Raw genomic sequence first — 18,641 nt, 5'->3', positions numbered from 1 at the left:
TAGGCCCAATAAGAAAATCCTAGTCCAAAATAGACTTTAACCGGGATTTTTAGGATTTCCAACTTTTGTTGACTATTTGAATGTTTGTATAGGGTATTTGATGGAATTTTGTTGTCATTGAATAAACACCATACATGTTTTCAAGTTTTAGCTACAATTTCATTCTTTGTTAAGTGTTTACAACGTATCAGAATCCCTAGTTGTGACATATTAGGTGTCGTTTTCCCAAAGGAGTTGGCTGTTGACTTCGTTCTTCCCTCACTTCCTGAGTCATATAGTCGTTTTGTTAAGGACTACTATTTGACTGACAACGACGTAACCCTTATTGATCTGACATATTTGCTAATTGCTGCTGAAGCATAAACGCTAAAGTGCAATGGTCAAGCAGATGTGTTTAAAGGATCAATCTCCCAAATTTCCATGCACCATAACAATGGCAACATTGGTAGTCCAGAAAATATTTCTCTTTCTAATGGAAAGGGATCGTCCAAGGTCAAACTGTTTGACCATATGGTAAAGAGAAAGGCTAATTTTGAGATAGTCCCATGTGCCATTCCTGAAGAGTCAATATGTTTCTATTGCCAATCGAAGGGACATTGGATGTGAAGCTGCCATGGCTACCTGAAGGATTGTAGAGATAGCAAAGTCAAGTTGTACGACTCTACTTCAGGTACATCCACTATCTAACTCTATCCTATTAAGTTCATATTCATAGATTCTTAATACATGATGTGATAGTCATATTTTGATGTTTTTTCAGGATCTAAGAGAAAGAAGGAAGCTTAAGAAGAAGAGTGAGCTGAATCTGATCGTGAGAGAGGGATTTCGATTGCATGGTTCGAGGATTAGCTTTTTGAGCTACTGATTAGGAGTTACGATAAATTAATAGATTGCTTGGGAAATATGTATAGAAACATAGTTTTCATATGTTTGCATTGTAAGGATAAATTTTTCCGCATTTTATCAATAAAGTGAATTTTGGGTTTTATCTCACTTACTTTACATATATCCTTGCAATGACATTTATGAAAATTGGTGGTTATATTTTTATTATTAGCAATATTAAATATGGATTTGATTCTTTGTTAAATCATTTGTGGTGATGTCATAATTAACCAAGTGAAAAGGAATTCTCATCGCCCAAGTTTCAGTTGGATAGAAACTTGGAGTCATACAATTTGAATTGTGTGGTGTATGAGAACCTTGATCATTGGAAGATTAAGACTAATTCGTTGATTACATGTTTATGTGATTCAAAGTGAAGGACTAAAGGATCCAGTACACATTGATGTGGACTGGTGTTGGGAATAAATCCGAGATGACGAATACGGAATATCAAGAACCCGGGCGTTAAGGAGGGGCAAAATGGGCAGCCGCAAAGGGGCTAATTTTTTTTATTATATATATTTATTTAAAAGTAAAAACTTATAATAACAATAAGGGCCCATTTTTTAGCTCGTCCAGGGCCTTTGATGATATTTGATTCCTCAGGACTGGACCTGTCAAGAACAATCAAGAATCAATCACTATAATATGCAAGTAATCTGATAAAGGTTTTGTGTATATTGATTATGATATGAACGTACAAAGAAAACTCTAATTTGGAAAAAGCTTTTATCAAAAGCTAACCTAATGATTATTTGTAGGGAACATAAAATATTTACCAAAAATATAAAATCAATGCCTTAGAAGAGCTCGATGAAGAACTTCTATTGTAAAGGCAAAGTCGGGAATCACAAAATGATTAACCCTAAAAAGACTTCCCTAAATAATCAAACATGCCAAATCAGTTTCAATATCTCAAATACTCAACAATCTCCCCCTAGATGTTGAAACCGATGAAAATCACGATTATCGATCTTCTTGGCATTTCTCCCCCTAAAATTGTGAGACTCATCAGCACATGGGGTTTCAAAGAGAGAGAGAAACAAATATTATCTTTCAAATACGAACTCCCCCTTGAATCTTCAACAAATATCATGGAGAGAATCTAAAAAGTTAAGAAGAATCACCAACAAACTTTGCTATCTCATAGAGTAAGTCGTATAACTGGTTTGTCATGAAGAGTGCGTTTGTCAAAATAGATCTTCAGAACTCGTCAGATTTGATGAAATAAATCATTTTAGAATAATCCCAATCTTCAAAAATTAAAACTGGAAAAATAACAAAATTTAATTTTGTATTTTTCGATTTTTAAATTTAGACAAAAAGAATAGAATAAGAAGCAGTTATTTAGTAGGGATTAAAAAGAATAAGGCCAAAGAAAAGGATAAGAAGTGAAAATATTTTGGTAAGAAGGGATTAAAATGGTAAAAATCCATTTAATTTGTAAAGAACATTGAGAGCTGGGGTAGAAACTGTTAAATGGTGAAAGATTGAGGGCTATAAATGAAATTCGAAGCTTCTCGTCACTAGAACGGAGTATGAACACGTTGTTTGACTCTAAAAAGTCAAACCAGTTACGAATCAAATTCCTTCAATCGGTTCTGCAATTACGAATCGTGAAATTAATTCTGATTGGTGCTGATTAATGACTTCATTCACTTGCGAGTTCGATTTTGAGAATGAATATTCAGATTCCGATGCGTGGAATGATTTGGACAAGAGCAGTTTCGGATGTCAAATGTTGATTCCAAAATCCGATTCCAGAACTCCGATCCCGGTGAATGATTTCCGAGTTCATGACATTTAATTCCAATCGTGATTACGTATATTTCTTATTTCAGAATCGATTCCACTAATAATTTCGGAAATCGCTGAAGGCTTCTGATTAGATACTTACAATTTTGATTTCAGAAGATGAATCGTTTTATAAGTTCAGATTCCCGTTTCGCTTTTAAAATTTCCGATGCCCGTTTTCAATCCAAGTCTGAATCGATTACAGATTCTGAAACCTGTTAACTACGAAAGAATACGATTTCCGATTCCAATATTAACTTCCTATTCCGAATCGATTGCAACCACCGAACGCATAAACTCCGAACGATCGCAACCTCCAAGCCTAGAACTCCGAACGCCTCCGAGCGTTCAGAGATGAACAATGAACTCCAAATGTAGCAGTTTCGTATTTGATTTTCATTTCGGATTAGAAATTCCGAGACTGTGACTTTCTCATCTTGTGTTGTTCGTCAACTCCGTTTCAAAGGAACGAACATAAGCTGTTGAACAAATCCTCCGAAAACATCCTTCACATTTTAAAGAAAGGATAGGTTATGCCCTTAACTCCGAAACTAACCAATGTTGTGTATTATTCCGAATCTGACCTTCTTTTTGCAGGACACTGACAATTTCAATCCACTTTTCGCTGTATTGTCAGATTGCAGCCCTCTTTTTGCAGAAAAAAAGTCATTTTCACCTACTTTTTCAACTTTTCACCTTTTTGTCTTTACCAACCATTAAAAATCAATAAAAATTGATTTCTTCAATATAATTTCATATCTTTGACTGAATTATCACCAGATTTTGTCCTTTTTTTATAAAAGACAAAATTTCTATGAAACTTTTGGTATCCATTTAAGATTCAAGATTGAAGTTTGTTTCTTGCACACCCATTTATTTGAGGAAAATCGATCATCTTCTGAAAATAATACCATCTTTTTAGTTGGAAAACAAAAATTTCCATAAATTTCATTGAACCAACCAAATACTCTTTTCTTTTTTCTCCAACTTCTAACATCTTTATCTGAAGAATAATTGAACTTTCCTTGAACATTCTTGACTTCAGCTTTCTGAACCTTTTCACATGCATTAGGTACTTGTACCATAGGCATCCAAACCTTCTTTATTTTACTCTTGTTATTCTTGTTCTTCTTTCTTTTCCGATTTCTAGGCTTCAGAATCGAATTTCGGATCTGAACAACCTCTTCACCTTTCTGAATCTGAACATTAGAAGTCTTTGATACACAAACTTTTGGAGTTTGGTAAATTTGAACATCTTAAATTATTGGTTTTCTGTATGGAACCATTCCTTCAAAAACATTATCAGAACAAGAAAAATCATTCGTTTGAGTTCCAATAGAACAAAATGTCTTTACTCTCACAATTTCAGAAGATTTGCTTTGAGATTTATCTTCATAACAACTAGATGCAGATGGTGATACTTCTAGAGAACTTGAAACTTTAGACTCCCCCTCAACATAAAGATCTGGAGTCACTTTTTCTTCAGAAACATGAAGAACATTTGAACTTCACCAAGAACACCAAGAACATCTTCCTTTTTCTTTTCGGCTATTTTCCTCTCCAAAATCTGTTGTTTATTTTCTCGATCTAAATCCTTATAGATAATATGAAATTGTTCTTTTATTCTCTCATCCTTTTGTAATTCACGGTCATTAACACGTGAGTATTCATATATTTTCTTATCAACAAAAAAATTATATAACTCAATAACATCCCTCAACGTATAATCACCAAGAATATGAAACATAGTCACTTTGTCGACACCATAGATTGGTTTAGTAAGCTTTAATCCAAGTTCTAAAATGGAGTTACAAAATAAAAGATCCATTAGATCTTCAACAAGTGACAAAACTTGAAGAGAGAGGAAGTAGATCTGATACGAATTTTAGAGAGAAAAAACAAATCTGAGATGGATTTTAGAGAGATAAAGTAGATCTAAACACAAATACTTTGACAAAACACGAAATTCTTCTTCTATTTTTCTTCCAAAACACAAATAAAGAACAAATTAGATATGAACACGATTTTGCAATAATACGAGATATTTGACTTTTTCTTTTCAGAAAACTTACAAAACTTGAAGAACAAGGTGAGATTCACGATAAAATATAGCCATAAACAAGATCTATTCTTGCAATAATCGCTGAGATCTATTAGAACCCGCTCTGATACCACTTGCTAGGAATAAATCCGATATGACGAATGTGGAATATCAAGAACAATCAAGAATCAATCACCATAATATGCAAGTAATTTGATAAAGGTTTTGTGTATATTGATTATGATATGAACGTACAAAGAAAACCCTAATCTGGAAAAAGATTTTATCAAAAGCTAACCTAATGGTTATTTGTAGGGAACATAAAATATTTACCAAAAATATAAAGTCAATGCCTTAGAAGAGCTCGATGAAGAACTTCTATTGTAAAGGCAAAGTCGGGAATCACAAAACGATTAACCCTAAAAAGACTTCCCTAAATAACCAAACATGCCAAATTAGTTTCAATATCTCAAATACTCAACAACTGGTCAGATCCACCACAAAGGACGATAAGTCTATTCGTCATGATTTACTGATGGTTCAGTAAATATGGTTATACTTATAAGATTAAGTGCAATTCTGATACTTTGAAAGGTTTCAAAGAATGGCAGAACGAATATGAAGAATCTGTAAGGAAAAAAGCTAAAGGTTTATCCAATCTGAAAGGAAAGGAGATTACTTTAGTATCATGTTTTATGATTATCTTAATGATTTTTTGGAACTATGTCACAATTGATCCTCTAAGGACATCTTAGTGAATTTGTTTTAACTAAGAAGAGGAATCAGATATTGTTGAAATAGTTTAATCAATAGATGAGTCATACTTTGTTTCAGAATCAAGTTTTAGAGTCTAGTAACTACGAATCGTACCTTGAAGTAAATTTCAAACTAAGTAGGTTTTTTTAACACCTCATGAAATATGGAGTAGAAATGTTTTCTTACTCTTGCACATTTGAAATTAGTAGTTATGATGTTTTGGTTAAAACAAAGATAAACTAGTACCAATTAAATGAAGTGTTCTCTTGATAAACAAAACTCACATTACCATTTGATTGTTTGGTTTTACTTTTCAAGGAATGTTCCTTAACAGAGAAACTTCTATGTCAAGGTGTCAGTGGGAGTCTTAATGATCTTGAATAGTTTCAGGAATCAATCAAAAATAAACCAGTTAGTTAACACTAGCACACGACCTAAGGTTAATAACCAATCGTGTTGACACATTCTTGTTTTTGTGCACCTTCTAGTTAAGTTGACTATGCATGTGAGTTCTATGGTTCTCATTTGACTGTAAAAGGCAGAGTACGTTGGCCAATGATAGTACATTGGTCAATGGAAGTGAACTACTTAAACAACATGGAAGACATGGTAGGCCCTTGTGCTACAAGAAGGCAAGAAATTAAGAATAAGCAAGTTCAGTCCATGAAACCTAAATTTGGTTTTGGTTTGTCCTCAACCTTATCTTATGATTGTAGGTATGGAATTGATAAATTCACATGGATAGGAACACATACACCATAAAGTCTAGGTGGCAAAAAAATTCGCTCTAATTCATGAAAATGATTATGAGAAAACACTTTCACGAGTAGATTTTAAATTTGAATTGATATCATTATGGTTAGTAGTTGTGATAATTGCGTTCTCAAATTCGTATATGATTACAACATCCCTTTTCATAGTTCGAATTGTGAGAAATGGTAAAAAATAGTTTGAACGTTTAGGAATTATTGTTATAAGTTCTAAAAAGATTTAAACACACACGTATGCTATCTAATGAAAGGTGAATGAGCTTAAGAAGTCTAGATGAAGACTTATCGAATTACCACGTATTAGAAATCTGAACTTTAGTAAGAAACTCAAGAGCATTAATTTTCTGGAAGTCCAGTTGATTTCTGGATACATGTCAAAGCTAGTGGGAATATAATTGTTATGCTAGTGGGAACATGATTGTTATGATAAGTATAGCAAGTTGGCAATGCTATTTATAAGAAACAAAGTTTTCAATTTGCAAATTGCTATATTTGGGAATTGTTTTGCTATAAAAGGGATTTAGGGGAGAAGGCACTTATACTTCATTCCAGATCTAAAAGTTTAGATTTAATGAAACTTAGTCATGAACATCTATGAATATCGTGTTGAAATGATTCAACATGGGAAATTCTATATATGGAAATATTATAGAATGAGATTGATCAAGTATCAAGTCTTTATGTAAGACATTATGTATCGAATTCCATATGCTTCGGATATAGGATTGATCACATATGATATAGTATTTGCTTGTTCTAATTTTTCCAAATGCCTAGGGCATTAAGAAGGGAAAAGGATTGGAACTGGATATGACTAGAGTTGCTGAACAACTGTTAAAGGACAATATGAAGTTCGCTAAAGATTGGTTGCTTATGGACAGTTGGAAGTATAGCATTTGGATGGACCATACTGACATGTTTCAGATTGGGATAACTCTTGTTCAGAATTGACAGTCGTATGGAAATTTGGAAATGTTTCCATAGTAGGAGTTGGTTATTATCTACGTGTGAGTTAGAAACCTTAATGCAAGGAAGGTGTTCAAGGAGCTGCCTTAAATTTGATACTTCATTACCATGAAATTGCTTTAAGTAACAAAGTTTCAATGGAGCATTTTGTGACATCGTTGGCAAAGTCTTTGTGAGTTCTAGGCCACATCATCACAAAAAGGATCATTGCATGAAAGGTTAGATTCTGACACATTTAGTTGTGACAAGAATTTTGGAAATTCTTACGCTTGTAATATGGATTTGGAATTGTGATATGAGTATCATTAAAATTATGTCCAATCGATCTATTCACAAAGGAATGACTATAAAGAGACATAGTATACATCTTTATAACATGGCATGACTGATGTTTAATTCAAGTGTTTGGTTGATTAATCGAAACATTATACAATTAATAAAGTCTGATTAATGTGGTGATTAAATAATAAGTGTTTTATTTATATTCAATACATTTGATACCATAGTTAATTAGGTTATTATTGTGTTTTACTTCCCGAATAATATGATTATTCAAAACATCCATAGTCGATCATACTTTGGAACTGAGTAGTGAATTAAGACTGTCGTGAATTGGGTTGTAGATTGTCTAAGAGTTTAGATATAGCAATGGTTTGCTGCAGCATTCACGAGTACTTTTAAAATGGGGATTTGAGTATTGGATTAACCCACGCTCAAAGAATTACTTCCTGGATTTTATCACGAGTAATTTTGAGACGATAATATCTTATAGTCTTGAAACGGAGACATATGAGTTGTTTTTTACGAGTCAGTTGTGCATTGATAATACGTAAACACATCAATAACTTGATGTTATAAAACGTATTGTTGTGTGTGATTTGATGAGTGGATAGTGCAGGCATATGAGTCAAAGTTTATCTGTTCCTTTTGCCCTGACGGGGAAAAGTGATATATGTGGGCCCCTCAATGATTTGATGATGACATCTAAAGTGCTTGGCCAAGCCTAGACTGGATTGATGTGTTCAACTGGTAGTATGATATTAGTCATCATAAATCAGAAATCGGGAAAGAAACTTTGGACAGAGAGATTGATTATACTCCATGTCTCATGTCCATACGATATCTTTTAGAATGCAGGAATATTTGATCCTTTATCTATGGACATGTAACTGACTAGGTCAGAGTTCGACAATGTCTTTTGAAAGCTACGATTGTTGGTCGAATTTTGAGGTCATACTTGCAATCATAGTTATTAGACTTATGCAAGTGGGAGACTGTTGGATTAAGTGTCTAAGCCCATAACTATAATTAGTATGTACTTGATTTGATAGTAGCATGGTCCTTTTGGGTTGCCTTCACTCTAACAACTTGACATGATAACTTTTGGAGAGAGAGGTTGAATTTATTATTTGGAATAATAAATTTATTTATTCATATATTATGAAAATAATATATTAATTAGAAATCATGTTATTTAATTAGTATATAATTAGAAATTAATTTGGAATTAATTTTGGAATTAAAGGAACTGGTTAAAGGAACTGGTTAAAGGAACATGGGTTGTATTGCAAATCATTGATAGTTGTGAAACTGAGATATTGGACTCCTTAGATGGGAGTGGACGAAAACAATAGGGAGGCCCTATAGGTTTCGTCCAAGGCCTCTAGATGAGGAGTCCATGGGTTGCTTAAGCTTTAAGCAGGAAATTAGGGTTTCCTCAAGAAAACCCTAGCAGCCCACAGCTATATATAAACCGCACCACCTATGATTTTCGGCCAACGCTTGCATTTGGAAAACCCTAGCCGAAATTTGGTGTTATTCCCTCCTCTCTCCTCTCATCCACTTTTTAGTGTTGTTTGTAAGCCATTAGAGATGTCACATTTGAGGCACTAAGCTTTTAAGAGTCAAGGATCTACAAGGTTTCTTGTTATTATGGCATAACTGTAACATCCCAAACTTCAGACCAAAAATTTCATTTGTAATTAGGTTATTATAAAACCAACAATATAAGAAAACATCCATAATAACATCCAATGTCAAAACCAAAGTGTCAATAATCAAAACATGTTATCATAAACAATATCATAGTGTAATCCCAAAGATCTCATGTGCGGAAAATCATAGTATGATGCGTTGCGATCAAGCCAACTCCTTTCCTTTGAAAACAAAGTACCCGAAACCAAAACTGAAAACCATAAGCATGAAGCTTAGTGAGTTCCCCCATCATACCACACACCATACAATAACATACTATCAAGCATATCTGGGTGCCCGACCTACCCTGTTGAGCATATCGGGGTGCTCAACCTACCCCTGTTAAGCATACCAGGGTGCCCAACCTACCCCTTTCAAACATACCGGGATGTCCGACCTACCCCTTTCAGGCATATTTGGGTGCCCGACCTACCCTCCGGTTTATCTCAACCAGTTCCGGGGACTGTTTCACCCCTATGACTACCACATAATAACATATCATGAACGTATTGCTAGGCATGCATGGGTACTAGGGATGAAAGTGGGTCCAAACCCGAACCGGACGGACCCGGACCCATAAAACCCGAAACTGGTTAACGGGATTTTGTAGAACTGAAACCGGACCAGTATATAGGAACCGGTTGCGGTTTGGTTCCGGGTATGGTACCGGGTAAAGTGGGTCTAGAACCGAAAAACATCAAAGTGGGTAGGTTGGAACCAGATAAAGTGGATTTAGAACCGAAAAACCTAAAAAAACCGGAATTTTTTGGTAATTACTTAATACTTAGTGGGTTGAACTTTAAAATTTTTCATATTGATATCCCGACTTTGGGGGATTGTAACTCAATGAATATGAACCCAAAATTAACAAAATTATAGTCTAAAATTATGTACAAACTCTAAAATTCACTCTGGAAAAAACCACATGTCAATCCGGATTTAAAAGAATGAGATATGTATGTGTTAATATTTTCACAGAATACAAAGTACAAAAACAAATACCTGAAAAGTTGAAAATTTTCAGTTTTGATATCCCGACTTCGGAGGACTGTAAACCATTGAATATTAAACCAAAAATGACAAAATTATAGTCTAAACTCATGTACAAGTTATAAAATACAAGTTGGAAAAAACCACATGTCAATCCGACTTCAAACGAATTAGATATGCATGTTTTAAAACATTCACCGAATATATAAAATCTGAAAAACTAAAAACTTCCAGCTTTGATATCTCGACTTTGGGGGACTGTAAGTCAATGGATATAAAACTAAAAATAGAAAATTTATAGTCTAAAATCATGTACAAACTCTAAACTACATGTTGGAAAAAAACCGCATGTTAATCGTAGTTGAAACGAATGAGATATGCATCTTTTAAACGTTTCACAAAAACCGGTTCCCACCCGAAAAGTGGTTCCAGTTCCTAACACCGGTTCTAGTTTTTAGACCTGGTTTACCCGGACCCGATGGACCCAAATCTGGATTACCCGAAACCCGGATAAAGCGAATTATAAAACCCGGAACCGGAACTGGTTCTATATATTTCGGTTCTAACGGTTCCGGTTCTGGTCCGATTCTGGTTTCGGTCCAGTTTTTCGATTTTAAATCTCATCCCTAATGGGTACTGACTACCCCTTCGATATCTTTCAACAGGTATCCGGGGACTATATCACCCCTACTACTACTTACACATATATCAGAACATCCTAGCACATAAAGCATATTAGATAGTGGCAAACCATACAATTATCACAAAGACAATTATCTCATACATAATCACCTACTGGTGGGCCGACATTGGTGCCTTAGACCCACCTCTACTGGAAGGTAACTCACCTGGCACTCCTGAAGCCCCGCAGACAAAACTCTAGCTGCTGGATGACAGATTCCCAAACTGTCAACATCAAAATAACACCCAATTAATAATTGGGTTCCAACACATATCCATAAGTCCATGCTTGGGGTAAAAGACTACTCTACCACCAACTTAGCTTGATTCAAGCCCAAGGCCCAATTCAATGGCCCAAAAGTCAACAATGAGTCAAAGCCCAACATATGGACTAATTTTCCAAATTGGGCCCAAACCTTTATATGGTCTTACCCTAAGGCCCAACCATTTATTCTAGTCCAAACATTTGGTATTTCTAATGGTCTAATTTCTCATATTCGTAAAGGCCCAATTATGTCCCACCTATGGCCTAATTTTCCATATTGGGCCCAAACCCTCACATAGGCATTACCGTAAAGGCCATCCATATATTCTTAGTCCATATGATTTTTTTTGGGCAATCACCAAATCCCAATAGAAAGGCCCAACTTAAGGCCTAAGTAAAATTAGAGTTTTCACATAAAATGACGATTAGGGTTAAATGTTTCTTACTTAACCCATTAAGTACTTAATCCATTAAGTCCATTACTCTACTAGATAAATCATATGGTGTGATCGGGTGTAATTCACAATTCAATTCCAATGACCCAAAATGCGGGTCCCGATAAGTCCAAATTAAAAATCTCCAAGATTAGGGTTTTCTAAACCCTAATTAGGGTTTCCAACCCAAAACACACCAATTAGCCCATTTGTTAAGTTTTAAGTTAATTAATTATTTATTAAGTTGGGCACCACCCACTACCACTACAGGTAGTGGTGATCAATAGCGGCTCACGGTGGTGGTGACAAGTTTTTTTCTTAATTATTCTAATCAAAATACAATATTACAATGAATTAACCAAATGAACACACAAAAATATATGACATACACACACACACCCAACCACCCTTGTGGCGGTAGGCGGTGGTTGGAGGTGGCAGCCACAACCTCACGATGGTGGTGGTGGCTTTTCTGTGAACTCCGGCCAAACAAACACCACACACGACATTCACCAATAGCACAACACACCCAAATACTTGCTATTCCCGGAACAAGAACACAGCCACCCTCTGGGTGGCATCCAGCGACGGCAATAGCAACACTAGCGGCGGCTAACGGCGGTTTGGGGCGTAGCACCGATGAGACGACGACGAGGAAGGAGGAGAGGAGGTGGCGAGTGTTGGAACTTTGCAGGGTCAACAAAGTTTTAATCTGGGCAAGAAATAAGGGACAAATAATACTGAATTGTATAGGGGACAAAAGCTTGTTAACGACAGGAAGGGTAAAACTGGAAAGCTACTTTCACTAGTCTTCACAGTGTATCAGAGATGAAGTAAGATAAGACAAGCAATTCACAGGGGCAGAAAAACTGCTCTACTTTATTCAATAGGCAATTACTAAGAGGTGGTACATCATTCACCAGATAAAAACAAGCTATTTAAACTAAAAGATATGCTACAAAGTAGCAACTGACTCCACTCAAACTTGAGACTCGGACCCTCATGGCCTACATGGCCTTGAATTATTCAAAGCAAAAACTGAATTAAATAAACGTACAAAAACAATAAACTTTCTGAATTAAATACAATATTTTCCCCCTTAATTCAAAAATATCAAACTTTTTTAACTCCAATTAGGTTCTTCATTTCCTCATGTTTTGCCTTCGCCATTGCCTTTGTCAGAACATCAGTTTTCTGCCTTTTGGTACACACATAATGAACTGTGACTTCTCCTTTTTCCATACAATCTCTTATGAAATGATACCTTATATCTATATGTTTACTACACCCATGAAAAACTGGATTTCTCATCAAATCCAGAGCTGATTGATTATCAACATATAGAGTAACAGGTGGAACCTTTTGTTTTGCAACTTCAGTCAGTAGTCGCCTTAACCAGATCCCTTGACAGGCTGCCATGGTGGCCGCTATAAACTCAGCTTCACAGGATGATAGTGCAACCACCCGTTCTTTCTGTGATGCCCAAGTAATCAGATTCTCATTCATGTAGAAAGCCATTCCACCTGTACTTTTCATGTCTTCTACATCTCCAGCTAGGTCACTATCTGAGTACCCCACAATCTTCAATTCATCTTCACTTCTAGTATACGATAGGCCATGATCTAAAGTTCCCTTCACATACCTTAGAATACCCTTCACTGCTCGTAGGTGCTGTGTTTTTGGTTTCTCCATAAATCTGCTTACTACCCCCACTGCAAAAGTAATATCAGGTTGGGTGTGGGTTAGATATCTTAAGCCTCCTACCAAACTTCTGTATTCTGTAGGGTTCACCAATTCTCCATCTTCTTCTTTTATCAGCTTTAATTTATGCTCTAAGGGACTCTTTGTGGGATTACAATTCTCCATTCTTGTTTTCTTTAGGATGCTTCTTGCATATGCCTCTTACTTCGGTGTGATTCCAGTCTCTGTTTGATTCACTTCGATCCCCAAGTAGTAAGATAGGAGTCCGAGATCGCTCATCTCGAATTTTGCTTGCATATCCTTCTTGAACCTTTGGATGTTTTCAGCACAGCTTCCGGTTACTAGCAAGTCATCCACATAGACTCCGATGATCAGCACATCATCACCCTCTTTCTTTGTGTAAACCGAATACTCTTGGACACACCTCACGAATCCTAAACTCTTCAAGTGTTTATCTAAACAAGCATTCCACGCCCTCGGGGCTTGTTTTAGACCGTACAGAGCTTTAGAGAGTTTGTATACCTTGTTAATTTCAGCTTTTCTCTCGAAACCTTCAGGCTGGGATACGAACACCTCTTCTTCTAGGGTTCCATTTAGGAATGCTGACTTAACATCTAGATGATGAACTCTCCAACCTTTGGAACCTGCGAGTGCCAAGATCACGCAAACTGTCTCGATCCTAGCAACTGGGGCAAAGACCTCATTGTAGTCAATTCCCTGTCTCTGAACGTATCCTTTCGCTACGATCCTTGCTTTGTGTTTAACGATTCTTCCACTTGGATCCCGTTTCACTTTGAATACCCACTTCAGACCAATCGCCTTTCTATTCGGTGGAAGATCAACTAATTTCCACGTCTCGTTCTTCTCGATTGACGCTAATTCGGTCTTCATAGCGTCGATCCATACCCTTTTCTTACTAGCTTCTATGTACGAGACCGGTTCATCATCATTCCGGATTATCATTAGTTCTCCAATCGGCTCCATCTCTTCTGTTTCTTCGTATATATCCGTGAGAAGTCTATAACGTAAAGGAGGAGTACTGTCGTTGGTAGAGCTAGAGGTTGTAATTGGGGATGCGATCGGAGTATTTGGGGAATTAGGTGCTTCCGGTGTACCCGCTGGAGCTATAGAGATGCTCTGTGGGCTTTCTTGTGAATCCAACGGAGAGTTAATGGGCCCAGAGTTTTCAGCCCAGCTGCTATTACTATGCGATGACCCATTTCCTTGTGATGGTGTCGTAGGTTCCGGCTCGTCTTCATCGACATAGGATTCGTTGAAATCGAATCCTTCAACAGTGAACATCATCCCTGGCATTTCTTTGATCTTCGACTCCTTTTTCCAATCCCAAATTTGTTGTTCTTCAAATATAACATCTCTGCTTACATACATCTTGCCGGATTCTGAGTCTAACAACCGATACGCTTTCGATCCTTTTTCAACCCCGAGATGGACTAGCTTCATGCTTCTATCATCGAGTTTCTTTAGATGATTTTTGGCGACTTTCATGTATGTTGTGCATCCAAATACTCTAAGGTGCTCGATATTTGGCTTCCTCCCAGTCCACAGCTCGTATGGAGTTGAGTTTTTCAGAGCTTTTGTGTGAGCTCTGTTCAGCACATAAACAGAGTGACTTACAGCTTCACCCCATAACACATCAGGCATCTCCATAGTCTTTAGATTGCATCTCACCATTTCAAGTACAATCCTATTTCTTCTCTCCACTACTCCGTTCTGCTGTGGGGAGTATGGAGAAGTGTAGTGTTTTTCAAGCCCCGTTTCTTTGCAATAATTGGAGAATTGGTTTGACAAGAATTCTCCACCCCGATCCATTCTGAACACCTTCAACTTTTCTCCAGTCTCATTTTCTACTAGGCTCCTGAAATTCTTAAATATTGGTAGAGCTTTGTCTTTGGTTTTTAGCAGAAAGACCCACATGACCCTGCTAAAGTCATCTACAAGCAACATGAAGTATTTGTTTCCAGATGGTGTAGGAGGTGATACTGGCCCACATAAATCTCCATGGATTAACTCCAATCTCTTCGTTGCTCTGTAATTTGATTGAGAGGGAAAAGGCTTTCTTACTTGTTTTCCCATCAGACACCCTTCGCATGGCTGTGTTGGAATGCTCAGAGTAGGCATCCCTTCGATCATCCTTTTATCGGACATGTTTTTCAATGAATTGAAGTTGATATGGCCCATTCTCTTATGCCACAGCCAAGTAGAATGAGTTTGATGTATTGAGAGACACATTGATCTAACTTCTTCCAACTCTATTGTGTAGAGCCGATTTGATGCCCTCCTTACCTTCATTAACAGCTCTCCCTTTGCATCATGTACCCACAGGAATGGGTCCTTGATCTTGATTTCATCACCTCCCTCTGCAAGTTGTCCCAGACTTATGATATTGCTGCATAAATCTGAGATATAATAGACTTCACTGAGCTTCCTCATTTCACCATTCTTGCACTGAAACACAATTGAGCCCTTTCCTTCAATCTTTACTCTGGTTTCATTACCGAATTTCACAAATCCATGGACTGATTCATCTATCTCTTGAAATTTATCCTTATCCCCGGTCATGTGATTACTTGCACCCTAATTGAGATACCATTTTCTTGATTTCTTTATTTCATCTTTACTTCTTCTTAACTTCGGGGTTATTTTTTCTTCATTCAGAAACACCTCTCCATTTTCGAATGCGGCTAAGAGGAGTGTTGGTTCATTGTCATTACAATTCTGAACAAGGTTGTTCTCGTGGTTTCTTTCGCATCTTGGATTTTGGCATTCAACGGCATAATGACCATACTCTTGGCAATTGTAACATTGTGCCTTGCTCTTATCTTGGCTATTGTAGGTACCTTGTCCTCCATCTTTCTGGTAGTGTGACCCACCTCTGCCACGACCACCACGTCCACCGCCATTCCTTCCTCGTCCTCTGCCTCTTCCACGAGATCCACTCGAACCACCACGACTCGACTTTGATTTCGAGTCATTCTCCTTCTTTTTGTTTCTCTCTGACCACTCTTGGTGCGTCAGAAGAAGTCTTCGTTCGTCACTTTCACCATGCCCCTTCATTTGCTCTTCATGAGCTTTCAGTCTTCCGATCACCTCCTCCACTGTCATACTATCGAGATCACCAAATTGCTCCAAGGTGGAAGCAATTTGAAGGAATTTGCTTGGGACAGCCCTCAGCAGTTTCTTCACCACGTAGGGTTCCTCCACCGTGTCCCCCAATGCACGCATGGTACTGACAAGATTGCTCACCTTCACCGAGAATTCATCTATTCCTTCAGTTTCCTTCATGTTGAGCGATTCAAACTCTGTCTTCAAGGTTTGAATTCGAGCAGTCTTGACTCTTTCTTCCCCCAAGAACTGTGTCTTCAATGCCTCCCAAGCTTCCTTTGACGTTTTCTTCTCTGCTAATCCAAGAAGCAGATCTTCAGGTATACTTTGATAAATTGCTGCCAGTGCCATTTTATCCTTCTTTACTTCAACTACTGTGTTTGCTGTGAGAGGCTCAACAGCATCCCAAACACCTTGAGCTTGCATGAACACCCTCATCTTAATTGCCCACGCAGCATAGTTTGATCTTGACAGCATCGGATAATGAAGAGTAACTTGACCTTCTCTTTCACCATTTCCGTTAGTCATCTCTTCACGAGGTTGTACCTTCATAAACTACCAGATTCGCTCTGATACCAAGTGTTGGAACTTTGCAGGGTCAACAAAGTTTTAATCTGGGCAAGAAACAAGGGACAAATAATACTGAATTGTACAGGGGACAAAAGCTTGTTAACGACAGGAAGGGTAAAACTGGAAAGCTACTTTCACTAGTCTTCACAGTGTATCAGAGATGAAGTAAGATAAGATAAGAAATTCACAGGGGCAGAAAAACTGCTCTACTTTATTCAATAGGCAATTACTAAGAGGTGGTACATCATTCACCAGATAAAAACAAGCTATTTAAACTAAAAGATATGCTACAAAGTAGCAACTGACTCCACTCAAACTTGAGACTCGGACCCTCATGGCCTACATGGCCTTGAATTATTCAAAGCAAAAACTGAATTAAATAAACGTACAAAAACAATAAACTTTCTGAATTAAATACAATAGCGACTCCCACCGAAAACAACGGCAACAACATCCGTACCACAAACGAGCCTCTCCCGGTCACCCACTGCCATGGCGGTTGATGGTGGAAATAAAGCGGTGGCTATCGACGATTCATAGCAGTAACAAGAGCCTAACACCCAACGGCAGCTTTGTCTTCATCGGAAACGGCAGCGGCACGATGTAGGAAAGAAATGGAACAGCGTCGCAGTGATGGCTACAGTGGTTGGAGCTGATAGCGGCGGTTTGAGAGTCATGAACGGCGGCGGCGGTTGGGCTCTATGATGGCGGCTGGAGAAAGAGAAGGAGAAGAATATGGTCATCCTATGGTCGCTTATGGCCGTCCACTAATTGGAACTACTTGGAGTCGGGTAGCAACGATGTCGGAGACGAAGGGGGGGTATAAGGTGGTGGCGGCTGGACGTCCTTAGAGTTAGGGTTTCCGGGGTGACGGGTTATATACCCCGAGCCCCATAAACTTCCTTCCATAATGCCATCTTTGGTCCCTCCCTTCCCATTTTCTTTCAAAGTGAGTCCATTATTTACCTTTTTAACCCCATCCATCCAAAAACCCTTCAACTTAAGTCCCAATAATTACCATGTAGCCCCTCCCTCTATAAAAAATATTTTCAACTGAAGTCCTTATATTACCAAATGGCCCCTCCTCTATGAAACTGTTTCAACGTAGGTCCAAATTTACTCTTTAGCCCCTGCTTCCATAAATCATTTCATATTAAGTCCAAATAATACCAAACACCCCCTGTCTTCTAAAAATCTTTACAAAATAAATCCTGAAACTTACACTTTTAACCCCCGACTTCTACAATTATGACAGTTAACTCCTCGAGTCCAACACCTTGCCATATTATTATTGATTTTAGGACTACTAATCTTTCATTAATTTGTCTTATAATCTATTTAATAAACGGGGTGTTACAATAACAAGTAAGGTAAACTTCTAAACCCTAATTATATGTAGATTTCGATTTATATATGCTAGATCTAGGGTTTTGCTTTGGTATTCAATTTGCATGTTCAACTAGTGAAAAACTTGGATTCAAATCAATTAGGGTTGCATGAACACATAGATTCAAATCAATTAGGGTTGCATGAACACATAGGTTATAGTTATGCTCATAACCCATCAAGGAGTACGGCCAGCGTACTCCTTCTGCTTCTAATTTCACCAACTTTATGTCTTAATCCCTTAAGACAACTAAACCATCCTCAGATCTGACTATTCTAAGATGTCTTAACCCATAAAGCCATTG

The 18,641-nt window shown here is 37.4% G+C and overlaps 1 protein-coding gene across 1 annotated transcript; it reads right to left on the bottom strand.

Moving 5' to 3' along the window:
* Positions 1–15,852: 15,852 nt before the first annotated feature.
* On the bottom strand, positions 15,853–16,908 carry LOC145050745 (uncharacterized). Its single transcript, XM_078998945.1, has one exon. The coding sequence runs from the start codon at positions 16,906–16,908 to the stop codon at positions 15,853–15,855; it is 1,056 nt and encodes a 351-aa protein (XP_078855071.1).
* Positions 16,909–18,641: the final 1,733 nt, after the last annotated feature.

This window comes from Lactuca serriola, chromosome 5 (assembly GCF_051521515.1).
Source record: "Lactuca serriola cultivar US96UC23 chromosome 5, Lser_US96UC23_V15, whole genome shotgun sequence".
NCBI classification, from domain to species: domain Eukaryota; kingdom Viridiplantae; phylum Streptophyta; class Magnoliopsida; order Asterales; family Asteraceae; genus Lactuca; species Lactuca serriola.
Note: the sequence above shows the minus strand (reverse complement) of the source record. Positions and strands in the feature narration are given on the sequence as shown.